Here is a 20,200-nt window from a genome sequence, read left to right on the forward strand (position 1 = left end):
TTGCAGAACGAAGGCTACATCGTAGCAGGTAGATTCATTATCTTATTCTTTCCATCCGACCGTCAAAACATTAGGTACTCATACGTATATAATGTCTTCTTGGATCGGTAGATGTCTGGCTTTGCGTGGGGTCCACGTTCAATGTGATGGGGAGATCTCGTGAGACATGGGGTGTCGCCCATCACATGGGATGAGTCCTCGGCATGTCTTTTTTCCTTTGGTCCCTCCAGTTTACTCGCATCCGTCCATCCATCACCGCGAAACTTAATGCACGACGTATTACTGTCTCGCCATAAGAACTCACGTCAAAACAAATCCGTCGTATTTAGAGGCATAAGTAAATCTTTTTAAGGGAGGTTTCGATGTTAGCGTAGCAGTTCGGATTGAACGCGTGAGCTTCTATTTCTGAAAGGAACGTCGATTAGTTCTGACCTTTGAGCCGACCAAGCGACGTCACATTAATGCTACAAAGATAAAGCAGAGTTAATGACGATGATGCCCTCTAACTGAAAGTTTCTCCGAAATAATCCCTTTCCGGAAAAAAAAGCACTTTTCAGAATTTCATAACAACATTCTTTGTTTTCTAACACTTTAAATCTCTTTTTCTTTTTTTGGACCGATCCATATAATCAGTTACAATATTTTTTTTGTACTACACTATTTTTTTTTAATTTAAATTATATTTACAGTATTTTTACACTATATTATAATATCTTTAACATCATATTTTTTATATTACTAAAAATACTATTATATAATATAAAAATAATATTATGTGTAGAAAACACTTTTGTTAAGTTAAAAAAGAATTTTTTTTTGAAAAAATTGATACTACCCAATATAGGATATAATATATTTATTGGGAGAAATTAACAAAATATATTTTTATTTGAGAAAATTATGATGCTACACGTGTACGTACTCGGACGCCATCAACGTGGCATCGAGCGCTTCAGGGGTATCTTCGTAGATATAATTCTATCGGAGGGCAAAAGGTCAAAATGAAGATAGGGGTGTTGTGGTAAATTACTACTTTTCATGAGAAATCCCTCCTATTCCAAAGACGAAGGGAGCTGTCATCACATCACCCGGCTCCCGACAACGGATGTACGGTTACGGATCATCCGCGTAGCCCTCCGCGTCGCTATCCTTCGTCCGATTACCCCACCAGCCTTTCCCTTATTCCCATGTTCGCCCACAGTGAGCGCTCCTCCACCCTTTCCGACTCTGCTCGAACGCTACGCTACTCTTCCCGACCTGTTCTTTCCCTTCATGGCTTCCGGCGCCGTACGAAGCCTTCACTAACTGCCGCTACTCTTGAAGCTCAATTCCTCCTCCATGCTTCTCCAGTAGAATGGGTTCCCTCGAGGCGGCCGTAGTAGGAGCTCCGCCGAAGCGGAGCCCCCTCCTCCGCTCCTCCCCGCCCCCCGCCGTCGGCCGCTCCTCCCTCCACCGCGCTCGATCCCGCCTCGCCCGCTTCCTCTTCTCCGAGAAGGTCGGATACGTCCAGTGGGTCCTCACCGTCGCCGCCTTCCTACTCGTCATCGCGCTCTTCCAGGCCTTCCTCCCGGGGTCCGCCGTCGAGCGGCCCGGCGGAGAGAGGGACGCCGGCGGCGGGGGACTGGCCCAGATCCAGGGGTTGGACTTCGGGGAAGGGATCCGCTTCGTGCCCACCAAGCTGCTGGAGAGGTGGGAGAGGGAGAGCCGGGAGGCGAATTCGTCGGCCTCCGGGGCTTTCGGGGGCAGACCACCGCGGCGGTTCGGGCTCCGGAAGCCGCTGCTTGCGCTGGTGGTTCTCGGTTCTTTGTGCTAGTTATATTGGTTCCGCGGTGTTGCTGATGGGTGGGTGTCTCATGGCGGTGGGTTTCCGTTCCTTTTTTTGGTGCGCAGGTGTTCCCGGATCTGCTCCCCGATGCCATGCAGCTGCAGATGGTCAGCATTGCAAGCGTCCTCAAGGAGATCGGTTATGATGTCGAGGTCAGTTTCGAAAGCGATTGATGCTGCATTTCGGAAGTAAAAGATTGATGTTGATTTCATTGGCTTGTAGATGAAGTGACTGCAGTTGAGTTTGAAGTCGAATCTACTGATTCATCCGCAGTTTTGGTTTTTTGGGAAAATGACAAAATAATTGCTTGACCCGTTCGGTTTTAGCTAAAAATTCAATAAAAACGATTTTTTGATCTGGTAAAAATATAATTAGGTTCGATTTGAATGATTCATTTTTCTCGATGTTCAATTCCGATTGCATGTTTTAGCTGGCTTTCCTAAGGAGCTGTTTCATGGAGATATATGTTAAGCCTCGTGAAGTATTCTCTTTTTACGTTTCCCCCCATATATATACACACATTACAGACAATATAAGATATGACTTCTACTGTAAAGATCTGGTGGCAGAGAAGCCTCAGGTTTAGTACAACAAATTAAACCTTATAAATGCACAGTTGTCCATCTTATTAAAAGTAACAAAGTAACTTGAACCATGAAAATGAAACCCATAGCTGAGTCAAATTTACTGAGCCATCTGCAGTTTTCAGCATGTAATTAGTTTCGCTTTTCCTGGGTAAATGAAAAACAATTACTTGACTTGTTCAGTTATAGCTAAAAATTCATAAAATAAATGATTTTGAAATCTAGTGAATACAATTAGGTTTCGATTGCATGGTTCAATCTTCTCAAAGTTCAATGCACCATTGCAAGTTGTAGCTGGCCTTTCAAATGATCTGTTTCATAGAAAAACATATTACGCCATGTGAAATATTCTCTTTTTTTAATTTTTTTTCCTATATATATAAATATGATATGTGACTTCAACTGCTAAGTTGGAAGCTTCAGGTTACATGTTAAACGTCACAAATGCATAGGTGTCCATCCCATTAAAAGTAACTTGAGCTATGAATATGGAACTCATAGATGGAAACCCTTGTTGTAACTCTCCGATTAGTCCTATATTAGAAGTGAGCAAGGTTAAGATTGGCTCATAAGAGTTTAATAAGTGTACTATTATCAACCTCAGCTTAAGCATTTTGACCAGTGGTTTCGGTTCAACGAAGTTGATAGGTTAATTAGTCTACCAGACCCGGGTCGTGACATTTGGTATCATAATCGACCGAGTATTGGGGCTGGTGAGAGAGCTCAAGCAGAAAAAAGCTACCCATGGATGGAGTCAAGAGGACCTGTCATGGCGTGGAGGGTGTACTGGTATCAACTTTCAGTGGTTTGGGTTCAACGAAGTTGATAGGGCAATTAGTCTATCGGGCCCGGGTTGTGACACGTGTAAAATGATCCTAGTGCAACTTGATAGAGAGTGATTTAATGTATTTTCATGCTTCATTTTACAAGCTTTTCCTATTCTTTAAAATCCTTTTGGAGGGCTTTTATTGGAAAATTTGTCTACATAGTGGAGGATTGTGCTCATTGTGGGGCTTCAGAACATGTTCTATGAAGTTCTTTGTTCTTCCATGATTCAGTTGACTCTTTTATCCACTAGGATGATGATTTACTAATGTGGAATATTGTGCTGATTAGTCAAATTAGTTTTCATGTCATTCACTGGGAAGATGATCTACTACTAATGTGGAATATCGTACTGATTGGTCAAATTAGTTTTCATGTCATTCTGACAAAATATTTCATATGTTGCAGGTCTTCTCATTTGAAGATGGTCCTGTTCATTCTGTTTGGCAGACTATAGGGGTATCTGTTTGCATCCTGCCTATAACAAAAAAACGAGAAATCACCATAGATTGGTTAGAGTAAGTGACAAAGTTGACCTAGTTAAAATATTATATATTTACTTTCTTAATGTGCTTAAGTGTCTTCTGATAGAAACATTATTAATTTCTTGATAAATTGCTTTCTGATTGGGTTTTTCACATTCTTTCTGCAGCTATAATGGTATTCTTGTGAGTTCTCTGGACTCAAGGCCTTTGATTTCATGGTAAACTCATCTTCCATAATTCTAATTCTATTTTCACTTTAATGACTTAACATGCAGATTCTTCAGTGTAGTTTGTTGTGTTTGGTTTGAGATTTCAGTGAAAATTCATTTTTTTGGTTCTATATGGATGCTAAACTAGTTACTGTCAGAGATATTGTTCACTGTACCTGTGTATATTATGTTTGGCATGCTTATATGATGTTTTTATATTTTCAAGTTATTAGTTATTACCATTGTAATTGATTTTAAATGTTGAAATTGAATTCTATAGATGTAAATTTACTAACTATTAACCAAAGGAAATGAAGCCCATGTACATTCTAACTCTTGAATTGCACAAAATAAGCTTAGACAATAAAACACTAAAAGATAAAAGCAAGTAGTTTAACTCTTTTACTTTGTATCTTTTAGTAGATGTATTAGTCACCAATATATTTTGCCCAAAGTAGCAAGTGAGTAATTTTAATATGAACCAGGACCCAAAACAATGAACCAACTAGTCTTATTCTCCATGTATCCCAAATCAAAATATATGGTGTAGCCCATAGGCCCCATACTTGCACCTTTATAAAGGCCTGCTGGGTTTTACTTTCTAACTAGACATTAAAAAAATCTGAATTCTTATTTTCTACCTTGTTTTTATTCTCTGTGGTATGGCTGATAATTCAAACCAAGAAAACCCAAAATATTGAACCAAATTGAGTTCGGTTTGATTTAGCTTGGTTTCCGTCATTGGTCCAGTTAATGTCAGTTTCGGTCTGTTAAAAACACACCTCCTGACTTTGCTTTCAATTTAACAGGTTGACAAACTTGAGTTGTTGATGATAAACCGAATAGCTATGAGAACTATCCTTATCCACTGTTGATCTTGATAGGTTGAACGGTTAAATTACTTATAGCATCCATGCTATGTTACCATTCGTGCAGCCCGAAATCTATTTACCTCCGCCACTTTGTTGCTCATCCTCTTTCCTACTTTGTCTCTCTTTTCCTCCTTCCCCTTTCCATTATGGACCTCTGCCTCTCTCGCTCTTCCTTTGCTTCTTCTAGCTAGCTGCAGTCGCAGTGCCCACAGCCAGCAGCGTAGGTAGAGGGTAAAGGAACAGAGGAGCTCTTGGCCTTTTAACTGGTAGGTCTCAAGATTGGGGTCTCATCCATCATCAATCTAGTGGTGTGATCTTGGAGGTCATAAGTGGAGTTGCTTATCTTGCTGCAGGCAAATTCACCTTGATCTTCCATGCCACTGGCACTGTACATGCTTCCTCACGGCTGGCTCCTTGCTCTAATGGAGCTATTTCCAAAATAGAAGGATCGTATGCTTCATTAATGCATCTGGAATAGACTCCATCAAACTTGAAAGGAGTAAGAAAAAATGAAATAAATGTACTGTTAAATATTGTTCATATGTTGCTAATAGAAATCTAAATCAGAAAAGTGCTTATATTTCTTTCAAGGTGATATATTCATGCTGGCTTACAGTCTTTTGCAGGAGCCTTTTAAAAATGTACCTGTAATCTGGACCATCCATGAAAGGTCTCTGGCCCTTCATCTAAATAAATATGCTGCAAATGGTCAGGTTCAGCTTTTGAGTGACTGGAAGCAAGCTTTTAGTAGAGCTACCGTTGTAGTGTTTCCAATGTATATAATGCCGGTAATATGTTCTTGTCATGCTGAATCTTTTCACTGATATTGATCCACACAGGGCTCAGATATAACTTGGTAGATTTGTATTATAATGTTTATCAATCTTTTTTCTGTTCTTCAGATGATGTATTCAGAATTTGATGTTGATAACTTTCTGGTTATTCCTGGTTCTCCTGCTGAAGCATGGGAGGCAGATAGATCAGCTAAACAGAAACACCATAATTTAAAAGAAAATATGGGTTATGGACCAGAGGACTTTGTCATTGCTATTGTCAGCAGTCAATTTTCATATAGTGGTATGTTAATAGATCATGCATTGATCCTGGAAGCACTAACACCACTGCTCCAGCAGCTTCCATGTGTGAATACTTCTTTTTCTTCTCTAAAAATTGGCATTTTGAGTCCCAATTTGACTGCTGCAAGCAGGACTGCTTTGGAGGTAATGTTCTTTCTTAAAGCCATCATTCATCCTTGCTCTAATGTTCCTGAGCTTGCTCCTTGTTTCTGGATCCTTTTTTTTTTTTTTCAATTTCTATTCTTTAATGTCATTGTCCTATGAATAATTTCAGGCAATTGCCCAGAAGGTTGGCTTTCCAAACAGCATTGTGGAAAATATTATAGTTGATCAAGACATGAACAACTTTATGGACATAGCAGATATTGTAATATATGGATCATTTCTTGAGGAGCAATTCTTTCCTAATATTCTTATGCAAGCTCTGAGTCTAGGAAAGTTGGTTGTTGCTCCAGACCTTGTCATGATTAGCAAATATGTATGTAGATGTCTAAATACCTCTTTGTTTTGCCAGTTCTTGCATCGTATTCATAATGAATGACTGCGTTGTTTATGGCTTAGGTTGTCAATGGGATGAATGCATATCTTTTTTCTAAAGAGAAAGTTGACACACTGAGTAAGATTTTGCTTGAAGTAGTTTCAAATGGAAAATTGTCTCTATCTGCTCAGCAAGTTGCATCAGATGGGAAAAGGCATGCCAGAAACTTAATGGCAACTGAAACGATCCAAGGCTATGTTTCATTGCTAGAAATGGTTGTCAAGTTTCCATCAGAAATTGCACCTCCTAAGCCTATTGAAGAGATACCTGTGAAACTAAGAGAGGAATGGCAATGGGATCTTTTTTTGAATATTAGAGGCATGGATAATCTGAACGGAAGCTTTAAAAGATATAAAATGTTAGACAAAGTTGAGGAGCAGTTCAATCAAAGAAATTCTGGTAATACTTCTGCAAATTTCGATGAAGCATTTTCCTCGATAGCCTGGGAGGAAGAGAAAATCATAGAGATGATGAATGCTAAAAGGCGAATAGAAGAAGAAGAGGTGAGAAAGTAGGGTTGTTACATTTCACTATCGTTTAACAATTTGTATTGACTTTCTTTTAACCACTTTTCCTCAGAGCATATTCTGTTGAAACTCGATGCAGTTGAAGGATAGGAGTGATCAGCCTCATGGAACATGGGAGGAAGTCTATAGGAGTTCTAAAAGAGCTGACAGAGCAAGAAATGAATTGCATGAGAGAGATGAAAGAGCGCTTGAGCGGACAGGTCAGCTCCTGTGTGTATATGAACCTTATTTTGGTGAAGGGGCTTGGCCTTTCCTGCACCAAACCTCGCTCTATCGTGGAGTTGGCTTAGTAAGTCGTTGAAAAATCTTATATTATGACAAATTTGTTATCAAAACATCATATCAATACGTCATTCCATAATGATCATAAAGAAAAGTGACAACGATTACTGAAAGTAGTTTATGAAGAAAAGATATATAGCCACCTTGCCATCTCTGTCTCAATTAATTACAAGAAAAAAAGCTGGCTGATGATTACACGGATGACTTGCATCCATATGTTAGATACTGGTCTTAGCCAAAGCAGGTGATCATATGTTTCAAAATTCTAATCTTATGCCTACGAATTGTGGAAACTTTACATTCTTTCAGAAGTTACTGAACATGTAAAAATTGAGGGAATCATGTCTAGGCAAAAAGTTAGATAATTTGTTGAAATATAGATAATATCTAGTTTACTGAGTACTTAGTAGGTTGGTCTTCTCTTCTTGTTCGGTTATGCTGCATACATTATTAGGCATTCAAAGGATACCACAAGAAGCTTCTTTTGATGATTGTACTCTTATCCAATGACCATTGTTTCTGGGCAAGGGAGTTTGGTTGTTACCTTATCAGCATAAGTATGATTCTGTGCTTTGTCAAACCAAATCTAGCCTAGTCATATGTTAGCACCGCTGACATATGTCGACATAACTTGTTCAGTACCTGTCTGGCATGGTATGTCTTGATCCATGCCAGCACGTGCCTATCAGTATGAGAATTCTTATGTTTAACAATTAAACAGTTCTTATTGTCATTATGACTGGCTATTTACTAATCTTTCCTGCTAACCATGAAATATTGTTATTTAATAGTCCTCTAAAGGACGAAGACCTGGAGCTGATGATATAGATGCTTCTTCTCGTCTTCCACTTTTAAGTAATTCATATTACCGAGATGTGCTTGGTGAATATGGAGCATTCTTTGCTTTGGCTAACCGGATTGATCGTGTACATAAGAATGCTTGGATTGGTTTCCAATCATGGAGAGCTTCAGCTAGGAAGGTTTGTATTGATTTATAATAATTTTACAGTTTGTATAGATCCATGTGTTTTTTGTGGCAATGCCTCTATTGTTGAAGGCTAAAATCCCTGTTTTTCCTGTTCAAATAGCAATGTTGTGTTAAATTTTGTGTTTCTACTTTCGAAAGTAGTTTTTTTTAATGATGCTTTATGACAGTAGGAATATTTCTAAACTTGATAACTTGTATAAATTTCTTTACCTAACTTTAGCAATCACTAGACTCAAAAAGTCATGTTAATCTTGACCATATATTTAGGATGAGATGGCTGACAAGGCTTTCTGGGTTATGTTATAAATTTTCTACCTTTTTTTTGTTTCTCAACAAGTACAAGCTACCATGTTTTTTGGTTTGTTACACTTATCAACGCCATTCATTTGACAACCAACATCATTTATTTTTGGATAAACAATAAACCTTTAATTGATTGACAAACATTAAATTGTTGTGTGATACCTCGATTAGTCCCATATAGGGAATGGATATGGTTGATTTTCTAAATAAGATTAGATGGACCTATTTTGTAATGCATGTGGGCCATTTGTTACGACTTGACTAAGGATGTGAAGCCTGGGTAGATGTATTAAGATTTGACTAAGGATGTGAAGCCTAGGTAGGGAGAAACCATAGTACCCCAATTAATCCCACATCAGGAATTGATGATAGGTTTATTGGTATATAAGACCAGATGAGCTTACTATTAGTATTCTGATAGAGGTTCAGTCAGATCAAGACACTGCTTTTATGGTGAGAAACTGAGATGGCATATTCTCCTGATGACTTGTGCTCCATAACTTATATGGGTTGTTTGAATGCCATAACATGGTATACAAGAATAATAGCATTTCTGTTAGGTGTCTGTAAATCTTTTGCACTAATTGTCTTATTTTTCACTGCATGCAACTGCTGTAGAACAACCCTTGGTCTCAGCTTTTATGGCATTGAAATGACCTAAGTTGGTAGTACACCATGGCTTTTGAGGCTTCTCCTTTGTTGCATTGCTTTGGATTCACCAATGTTGCCAATTTGTCACATGCAATTTCTTTACTATTATGTTCTATATTTCTACTTTCCATATGCAGTGTTGTTTTGTTCCCATAATTTTGCCTTCTGGTTACAACATACAAAAATCATTCTTGTAGCACACTTGTTACTCTTGCAGCTTGTTCTTACCTTCTCTTGTTCCATTTTCTGCTCTTCTTTAATCTTTAATCTTATTTCAGTGTGTTTATCACTAATTGTTTAATGTTCTTTTTCCAATTGAACTAACTGAAGCTGCTGAACATAGATATAATTAGTTGCTATATATGTTAATCATTTTTTTTTGTTTTACTGTTTCGAAGGGGAATGCCTTGATGACATACACTGAATATGTTTGCAGTTACTTGATTGTTCATTTTGGAAAATGTAGCAGGCAGAAAGTGCAATAGTTTGTCTCTTGATTCTTGGCCAACTTATTTTATATTTGCAGATAAATATGGTTTTCTTTGCTTAATTCTTTTTATGGAAGCATGGAGGCTAGAAATTCAATATGAAAACTTGTATCTAAAACCTTCAACACAGTGGTTAAATGATGTTGTGATTGCATATGAAACATGTAGAGACTAATAATCGGCAACATAACTATTGTTTCATTAAATGGGTTAACTGTGGTATTTATTTCTATCTACAGAACAGTTTATCTAAAGAAGCTGAAGCCAAACTCTTGGAGGCCATTCAAAAACGAAGGCATGGAGATGCTTTGTACTTCTGGATTCGGTTGGACAAAGATCCAAGAAATCGTCAGCATCTGGATTTTTGGGATTTTTGTGATGCCATAAATGCTGGAAACTGCAGGTCAGGCAGATGATTTTGTCACTCCTGTATCTTTTTCTTGTCAATACATTTCAATATACAAAAAGTTTTAGTGCAAACAAGAAAAGCTTATAGTGATCATTCTCCAGCTACTATAAACTGCGTGTTAAGGAACCTGTGATTTCACACACTTTTATGATGAAAGCTACACATATAGAGTATGTTCAAGAATCAAGATACATATCCAAAGTTAACACGCTAGGTTTCCACACCTAGATTATGGGGCTTTAGACTTAAGATGAACTTTCGTTGACTTGAAACAATGTGATTTTGTTAAATATGGTCATGCATCTTCCATTCTTTTATTTTGTTTCGGAAGTTTCACGTCTCATGGCTGGTCTCATCTGAGCAACTGATGTGGCATTTAAAATCCAAAGCACAAAGTCTTACCTGGTAGCAGCTAGTTTTAACCATTCCATCTGGTTACAAGAAGACTGCTTCTTTATCACTGCATACATAATTCTTGGGGATTATGCTTGAAGGAGTTTAGAAAGCTTGACATGATGGAGATGCCTTGTGAAATTTAGTGTATTCATGAACGATCAGTAACTTATTTTAGACCTTTATTTTACTTTATGAAGGTTTGCTGTCGCTGAGGTTCTCCGAAGAATGTACAATATACAACTTGATTGGAATTCATTGCCTCTGATGCCAAAAGATGGGGATTCCTGGTCGGTTATGCACAGCTGGGTTTTGCCAACGAGGTCTTTCCTTGAGTTTGTCATGTTTTCAAGGTATGATGCATCCATGTTGATGGGTTTTCATAGGGTTAGCACATGTTGAGCAACTACTTGCATATCTTGAAACATAATTTTTATGTCTATAATGATATTGAATAATTTATGTTTGTTGAAAAAGAAGACTACATGGTTTATGGCCACTAGTAGTGAAAGAAAATGAAAATTTTGATTTATCAAGATTATCAGAAACCCAAACAAGGTTAATCATCCTGGTTTGTACCAATGCATGAAGGCACCAAACAACAGACTCATTAGATGAATAGTCATAGTGGTGCATATCAAATCTTTGTGGCCCATTTAAATCCAACATGTTGCAATAACATTTTAAGTTCTCATTACACTTTTTGGTAGTAGCAAATTTTGTGTGGGTTATTGGAATCAGAAGAACATTGCCACAAAATGATCAGCCTAACTACTAGCAGCTCTCTAATATGTACAGGAAGGTACAAAGGACAATACTTTGCCATAAGAAGACAATTCATTAGAAAGTTCTAGTGGCTATGCTGGAGCTAGCAACAATTTATTCTAGTTTTAGTGATTTATCTAATGCTCATTCCAGAACAAAAACAGAGATCTACATGGTGTGGATGCTCAAATGGAAATGCCAACTAAGAAATATTGTTGATTTTTCGAACTGCTACCCTACCAACTTATGGGAATTAGAGATTATGAAGCAAATCACTCAAGGTTTGGCAAATGCCAATTCCAATAGATGATCAAAAATTTTAAGAAGAGGTAAGATATTTATGCTAGATCTAATTGGTGGTAAAAGAAACCACATTCAATTTGCTTCCTATGAAGTTTGGTGGGCTTTCTGTATGTAGTCAACTAATCTGTGGTATCTGTCATCATGCGAAGTTTTATTGAATATTTTGATTTTGAGATAATATCTATGGTATATATGTTTTGTCACAATGTATATCTGAAATTCACTTCCTCATTTTGCCAGTCATACAATCTATACCTCTAGCTGCCCATTTTCTTTTCAGGATGTTTGTAGATGAAATGGATGCACTGGCGTATGATGATCACCACACGAGCGGGCATTGTTTTCTGAGCACGTCGAAGGTACTATTCACTCATTAACTTCATTATCTTTGTTCAGTGATATTTTAGATCTTATTGGATCTTTACTTGGCAGCTGAAGTCTCTTATAATAATGTAGTGATGAATGTTCCTTCCAATGGTAATTGACATAACATCCTTGTTCCACTCAAGTACGAATTGTTGTCTTCAAGTTCCCTATCTAGTAAATCTTGAGTGCTGTTACCTCAAAAGTGACATTTGCTATTTATCATTTTCATGACAGAGAGAAAAGAATGCCATGATAGAAATCCTGATTGTTAATAGCAAGGTCATGAGTAGGAATTCCACCATAGTTTGTAAGCTAATGGACTTGGAATATTAAGAACATGCATCTGAAAGTTATCGCAACCCAAGCAATTTATAACTGAATATATAATGCATTTTATAATGTTCATGTAGGATGGGAACACTAAACTGCTGTAGTTCTTAGTTTTTATTAGATTTTGAGGGCCTGTGAGCTCCAAACCAACATTATTGGTACTGTATATTACAGGACAGACAATGCTATTCGCGGCTGCTGGAGCTTCTTGCGAACGTGTGGGCGTACCATAGTGCACGAAGGATGGTATATGTAAATCCGGAGTCGGGGGAGATGCAGGAGCAGCACAGGCTGGAGAATAGGAGAGGTCAGATGTGGATCAGGTGGTTCTCATACGCCACTCTGAAAGGCATGGATGAGGATCGGGCGGAGGAAGCAGACTCCGATCGCCCTGACCGGAGATGGCTGTGGCCGCAAACCGGTGAGGTCGTATGGCGGGGGGTGTACGAGCGGGAGCGGAACATGCGGCAGCAGCAGAAAGAGAGGAGAAAACAGCAGAGCAAAGATAAGATTCGAAGAATAAAGAAGCGGGCGCGGCAGAAGACGCTGGGAAAGTACATCAAACCGCCGCCCGACGGAGCTGACAACGTGAACACCACCACCAGAAGACGGTGATCATTCTGATGTGAGAAACATCATTTGGTCACGCCTCCCCATATTTTTTGTTACTCCTTTTTCTTCCTGCAAATGCGAGATTGTTTCTTTTCCTTCTTTGACGTTTGACAGCAATGTATCCAAGTGTTGGCCTCATTTAGCAGTTCACATGATTTCTTTCTTTCTTCCAAGAGTCAGAAAAATTGGCTGCTGTGGAAACCTTTTGTTCTGGCAGTGCTCTTCAGCAGTGTCTTCTTTGCCATCTTCTGTTCTTTGGTCAACAAGAACATGAATCACAAGCAAATAAGATATTGCATCGAAAGAAGGCATGGTTAGAAGATTCTGTTGCTTTCCAATTACTGTAGTGATAATGATTCACTCTATACGTGCAGAAATATATATATATATATATATATATATATATATATATATATATATATATATATATATATATAAAGTGATAAAAATGATGACTAATGTTTGGTCAATCTTCCCCTCGCAATGACACGATGCTATTACGTAGTCTCCAAGCTTCATAATAATGATCACCTAAGCATCAAACTTACGCCATTTGTTACTCACAACAAATCACTCGGAAGAAGAAAACAGTAGAAACAACAAAGCGTAAACAAGTTCTCCATAAAAGAATCATTCGGCGAGAACACAAACTACTGAAGAAGAAGAAACCCAAATGAAGAAGAGAGGAAAAGAAGAAGAAAAATCAAAGATGAAGAGCAGGTGATCGTAAGCCAACTACCGAGTCTTTCATGCATGAGGATGCAAGGAAGGGAGCTCCCTTCAGTCCAAGCACAGGCAGCACAGGATCCAGTTTACCTCCCGCATCATTCATTCAGATACCAAGCAGTGCCATATATGTAGTTCTTGATACTTGGATGAATGAGTCGGCAGCTAAAGAAACCCTGCACCCACCCGTGAGTGGACTGAAGAAAGCTCTCTTTTACCCAATCCCATTTCCTGCCCGACACACTACGGAGTTCATCCCCTCATGCATACGTTTGATCCCAGTAAGAACCCAGGTTCCTCGAGAAGAACAAGGACGCAACCCATACTTGAGATCCTATTATCCAGCTGCTCGCTGATGAAGAGAAACAAGAGGGAAGAGAAGAAGGGCACTTCACTGAACAAGCTGATGGCTCTGAATCCGGGAGAAGCCCCTTAAATAGCTACTCCAGCGGCTTACATCACATCACCATACAGTACAAAAAAACCATAGTATAATATTGTCATGGTTGGACGAACAATGGGAGGGACAGCTCTCTCTCTCTCTCTCTCTCTCTCTCTCTCTCTTTTCTTTTAAGCTAACACTCACTACACTAGTTTAATCCCTTTGTTGCATCCTTTTGTCTCCTACATACAGCTACTTTAACCAGGTGAAACTATGTAGTTTCTTTTACTTCGAGAGTGTGCGTATATCTTTCTGCGTGGGCTAAACTATACAGTTTCTTTTGGGATGCATCATACTTCATCCATGCAACATCAAATTCATGAAAAGTCGTGACAAAGGAGACGAACACTAATGTGTAAGAATGACAATGACATAGATTACGTGCATCACTTGCATGACATTCACATAGAAGATCACATCTGATACCCCATACTGATACAGCTCTTCTGCTACGCTTGCATGTATGAATCCCTCCCTGGATGCTAACGTTATACTTGTATCATCTGTGCGAGCACACCAGTTCTGTAGGCATTTCGGTCGACATGGTTTTATACCGATCGAAATGCCACATGCCATGCCTGTGTTGGAGACTAATACTTCTCGAATCAGTGTGTGTGTACAATGTCTGTACATTTTCATGCAAATTTTTTGATGTGAGGTATGCATGTGTGAGCAGAAGAACTCCACCTTGGGGTTGATGAACCTTATGAAAGCTCCGGCGGAAGAGACCAGACAACTCCAGGCAGGGCCCGGAAAGCTGTCAAAAGGACTCGCCTACGGCTCTTGCCAATATACATCGACAACAACTACAAGTCACCTCCCACATCTCGTAAAAGATTAGGATACCCCTATCACTTGAGATTGAGATCTAAGCTCTAGCCATGTACGTGTATGTGTGTACGACGATGCCTGATTACTGCATGCCTCGAGAAGAAGCTGGTTTTCTCATGCACGCGAAGTATTTCTTGTGTGGTGGGAGGACTCGTAATGAAGAGGATTCTTATTGACTGTTGTGATTGAGATAATATGACCGGTAAACTCGTTTTGGAGTCATTTATTGTGTTTTATTCGAATTAAAAGTATACATTTAGAGGCAACCGAAGTGAGAAGGTGGACAATCATCATTGGTAATACAGAAACTCATCATTAGTATTGCATCAAATTGGCTACCTAAGAAAGGAAAGCAACAGGTGGTGGAAGAAGACGAACATGGCCATGGGTAACATTGATCTTGAGAGAGAGAGAGAGAGAGAGAGAGAGAGAGAGAGAGATTCCCTTAGGCTCTCTGCAATGCGTCTTTTCAACCTCAAACCCTATCTCCACAAAAGCATATAATGGTAGCCTCTGACCTCGCTAGAGATTCCCATCCGTCACAACGTCCAATCAAATCCTTTCCTCAGATCTGCTGGTTCAGCATATGGACCTGTATCTTACTGAAATCCTTTATTGGATCGATCGACTCATGCTATTACTCGATTAATCATTTCTTTGAATTGAAAGGTAGCTATCACAAACTTAACTATGTAATTAAATACCATAAAAATATACACAATAAAGTTTTATGTTCATAGATCCACCAAGCGGAAATTAAACATTAATTTACATTACTGTTCTCTGTACTGTCGAGTTCATCATCATCATCATCACAAAATGACTGATACAAAGTAAGTCATAAGCCATGCATCTCAACATATGCCAGTCACGTTAGATTCTACTACTCGGTGACTTGCTGCCCCTTCGTCCTGTAAGCATGAAAGATGTTGCATTACTGGAGCTGAACCAGCGAAGTACGAATATTGAGAACTACATGTCCCGAGTTAGCTGCTCATCTCCAAGTCTCAAGTCAAATAATGATGCTAGCTGCATGCAGGTAACGCCATCATTTCATGCTGCTTTGATCTATATGTCCAGATATTGATGATGGCTCTCGAAACTAAGAGCGACTTGGAAGGTAGGCTCCCCTTTTGAGGGAGTACTCTATCATCCCTGTGCAGGTAGCAATGGGTCAAGCGTAAAAGTTTGATGGAATTATTGAATGGGTTCGTGAAGCAGATGCTATGCCATGGTTTCTTGGATGAAACTGGTGCGCAGCTTGTGAGGGTGGGGAAAGTATTCGTCTCTAAAGAAGATGCATGAATGGGTGAAATAGTTTAGCGGACAAACGTGGGCTAATTATCCTGTTTGACTGTCTGCCATCGACTCTCGTCTTTGCCTTTCTGCTAGCTTTCACCTGTGTAGAAAAGCTTGCTTACGAGCTCTTGGGCTAAGATTAATCGTTTCTTACTGTCATTAGTTATCGTATCGTCGTCTCTTCCTGCCGTCACGGTCAATAGTGAACCTTTAGAATCTGTGGCTGCAGAAACATTTCAATGCAGATATGATAGGATCGAATGAAAGATCTCCTGTCACCACAGGAAACTCACAGTATTAATGAATGGAAATGAGAAGAAGGTGATGCAGATAGATCAGGAAAGCACTGGAAAAGCTTCTTAGCTAGGTCTAAGTTGGGAAGCAGAGAGAGAGAGAGAGAGAGAGAGAGAGAGAGAGATGGAGGAAGGTACAAGTACCGAGGTGATCAGTGTCTCATGGGTGGCTACCCAGTTTGGCTGTCCCACGAAGGAAGGGCAGAATCATGAAGAAGGGTTTGGTCTGCTCCCGCCCACCCCTTTCTATATCAATTTGTGTCACGTCAGGCTGATCTGGACAGCAGTGAATCTCCAGTGGATTCACGTCCCATCAAGTTAGCAAACCTCCAATTTAATATGATATGATGATGATGATAATACAAATAATTCGTGTGGTTGGAAATCTCATGTTATTCCACATGAGAGGATGAGCAGATTACAATCATAGATCCCATGATAAGTATAATCAATTTTCTTAGTTACCTAATTCGTTTTTAAGCATATTATTTGTTCTCGTCGAGTTAGAATTTGGAGGGTATTGAGTCTAAATCAAAAGCTTCAATTTATTAGGGTGTGAGTCAGATCGATTACATGGCAATTCGATTCTTTTATTTCTTTAAATATAATTTATATTCTTAGTTTATCTTTTATTATATCAAACGCATGCATATTTTTCATAGTGCACATTCGAAAAATTCAATTACGAGATTATGCAAATAAATTCTTACCATCACCTAAAAATATAAGTTTTTATTTTATGTATATATCTATCGAGAAAATCAAATTCTTCATTATGTGAGATTAATTATAAGTATTTTTAAATTAATTGTAATTTAAATATAAACCTCTTTAAACATATATAAATTTATTTATTTTTACTTTTGAGATTGATTAATGAGAAGTTTATGAGAACTCACATGAAATATTTATAATAATAAATTTTAATTCACTAGTAATTTTTATATTTAAAATCCTAATCTTAATTCTAATTATAATTAATTATTTAAATTAAATTTTTCTTTAAGATTATCTAAATCTCTTAATTATATATATCATTATAAATATTATTTTCTTAATAATATTTAAGATTAATTATTTAATATTATTTTATAAGTTATTAGTCTAAATCACTTTGGTGATTACAAGACTAATATAATAATATAAAATAAAATTTAAAATATCCTATAAATAATAAAAATTTTATTATAATTCATATCATAAAAGTCTATCAGACCACTTTAACATTTACAAATCAGATAAAACTGAGAAAAATAAATTATAAATAATATTATAAAAATATCATTCTAATAATTATTGCAAGGAGACTTTCCAATTGGTTCTAATACGCTGAGACAATATTCATCATATACGAAACATCTATGGAAAAGAACCCCACGAAAACACTCTCATAAAAGTTCTTGTGAATGATTTTTTATTTTATTTTTATTCGTGCCATATCATAAATTAGGAATTACATTTCTCGGCACCTCTCAATGAGATTTAGTCGTGAAGGGAGCTCCAAATCTCTCTCTCTCTCTCTCTACACCATCACATCATAAAATATGGCGAATAGTGAAATGAGAAATCTTTTTATTTGGTGGAAGAGATTGTTAAGTTGGCAGGAAATGCCGCCTGATTTATACCTACACTTTCTTCTTCTTTTTGCACACAATCTCGTAAAGCTTTATATATATATATGTGCATATATGTATATATGTATATATATATATATATATATATATATATATATATATATATATATATGTATACATATACATATATACATATATATATATATATATATACACGTATAATAGACTGTTATCACGAGCCGCTTCTGTTCCACATTTCGCTGGTTTCACAGCTGAGCAGCTGTTACTCCTCTCCGCCGCAGAGGCACCGACACACATGACATACAACCATCGAACAGATAAGAACGTCGAGATGCAGGCGAAGGAGACGAGTACAAGTATGTCTCACCTCTTCTGTTCGGCCATGAGAGACGACCAAGTCTTTGTGCGTGTGTGTCGTCTTGGATCCATCTTCGCTTGATCCAGAAAACTCTTATTTGTCTTATCCAATTGCATGCGCTTCATGGAACTAAGACACGGTGGGTGCGTCCTCCTGGCCTTGTTATTCTCCTTCTTTAGCTCCTCCTGCGGCCGGACATCGACTGATGGATCGGCGTCCCACTCGATGGATTCCCTGATTCGAGATCGTGCGTTTCACGAGCTGGTCCGGCGCCGCACCGGCGTGGCGTACCGCGTGCCCCTCCCGGCGAATTTGTCGGCCATGGAGGCTTCGGTTCTGCGGCTGAGGAGCAGCAGTCTGTGGAGGCGAGGAGCCAATCTGTGCGCATCCCACATTCCTCCAGGAACACTTGCAGTGCCTCACGTCAGGCGAGTCGTGGTCGTGTACCAGAACTGGAGAGGCATGTCGGCTTCGTACTTCGGCGTGCCGGGCTACGAACTTGCTGCTCCTGTCATCGGCCTCTTCCTTTACGACGCATCCGATAACGCAAGCTCGGCAGAGCTCGATCTCAGGGTGACGGAAGACCCAGTATCCATCAGATTCCCAGTCGCTGCACCGGATTCCTCGACGAGATGTGCTAGGTTCGACCGAGATGGGTCGGTGCATCTCCAGAATCCGGCATCAACAGGCGAGTGCACGGCGAGGAGCACAGGGCACTTCACGATCATCGTGCCGTCAGGGAGCTCTTCAGGCCACGCTCCTGCAAGTAAAGAGAAGAAGTGGAGGGTTTTGGCCATGGACATCGTCGGGGGAATGTTTGCCTTGGCTTTGGTGGTTCTGATGGGAGTGGGTATACGTAGACTGGTGAAGAAGAAGAGGACGATGAAGCAGATCGTGAGACATGCGGAAGAGAATGATGCACTGGGAGCTGCCTGTGTTGGGAAGAGCAGGATGCCATCGGCAGCGATGACTAGAACTCGGCCACGTATGGAGAACGAAGATGCACCCATGACATGAGATGGAAAGGAGAGATTGCTGGTGAAGTGTTCATAGGCCATTGTTTTGATTCGATTGGCTTTTCTTTCTTTAGAGTAGCATGGGATATAATTGAAGTTTTAAGTGTAGAGTTGAATTCAGATTGTGATGGAGTTTTTATCATAGCGTTTATCTTTTCTCTCTTGCGCATTTTAAAGCATATACCATTGGCCTTTTTTTAATCAAATGATACCCTCATATTCGTTTGAAGTTTGAGTTTTTTCTTTTTAAGAGATTACTATTTACTATTTATAATCTTATTTTTTTAATAATTTAATAATTTATTTATTTTTATAAAATATATATAATTATTTTTTTTCATCCTCCTTGGATAATTTTATTAAGCGAACGACAAACAACGTCAAAACGATCAACGATAATGAGCATTGAGGACAACAAAAGGTATTATCAGACAAACTAGGGAACCGAAACGAACGATCGACAACAAAGAATTAAAAGTACTATCAGACAAGTTAGGGATGCAAGATGTGCACGCGACAATAATAGGGGCATCATGAAAAGAGAAAAATGATAAAATTAGAATTAGAGGAATAAAAAAAAAATAATTAATTTTTTAAGAGATTATGAATAATGACTCAATAGTAAAGTTTTTTTTATTTGGATGAAGACACCCTCAAATTTTTACAAAAATAATTTGATCAGAAATGAATTAAAATTTTCCAAAATTTATAATTAATTACTATAAAATTACAAAAAAAATAAAAGTAATATTAATCGTCTTGTAATCTTAGAATCATGTATTTTCCTTTTTTTTTTAGAACTTCAGACT

The 20,200-nt window shown here is 38.5% G+C and overlaps 2 protein-coding genes across 2 annotated transcripts; both read left to right on the top strand.

The window, feature by feature from the left end:
- Positions 1–1,192: 1,192 nt before the first annotated feature.
- Positions 1,193–13,004, top strand: LOC103980939 (uncharacterized). Its single transcript, XM_009397477.3, has 14 exons — positions 1,193–1,789; positions 1,891–1,977; positions 3,643–3,752; positions 3,887–3,937; positions 5,417–5,588; positions 5,703–6,020; positions 6,151–6,354; positions 6,438–6,917; positions 7,021–7,230; positions 8,015–8,203; positions 9,893–10,056; positions 10,656–10,808; positions 11,804–11,882; positions 12,394–13,004. The coding sequence occupies exons 1-14, from the start codon at positions 1,355–1,357 to the stop codon at positions 12,832–12,834; spliced, it is 3,093 nt and encodes a 1,030-aa protein (XP_009395752.2). The 5' UTR covers positions 1,193–1,354; the 3' UTR covers positions 12,835–13,004.
- A 5,261-nt stretch (positions 13,005–18,265) lies between these two features.
- On the top strand, positions 18,266–19,518 carry LOC103981611 (uncharacterized). Its single transcript, XM_009398358.3, has one exon. The coding sequence runs from the start codon at positions 18,490–18,492 to the stop codon at positions 19,390–19,392; it is 903 nt and encodes a 300-aa protein (XP_009396633.3). The 5' UTR covers positions 18,266–18,489; the 3' UTR covers positions 19,393–19,518.
- Positions 19,519–20,200: the final 682 nt, after the last annotated feature.

The sequence above is a fragment of the Musa acuminata genome, chromosome BXJ3-4, assembly GCF_036884655.1.
Source record: "Musa acuminata AAA Group cultivar baxijiao chromosome BXJ3-4, Cavendish_Baxijiao_AAA, whole genome shotgun sequence".
In the NCBI taxonomy this organism is placed as follows: Eukaryota; Viridiplantae; Streptophyta; class Magnoliopsida; order Zingiberales; family Musaceae; genus Musa; species Musa acuminata.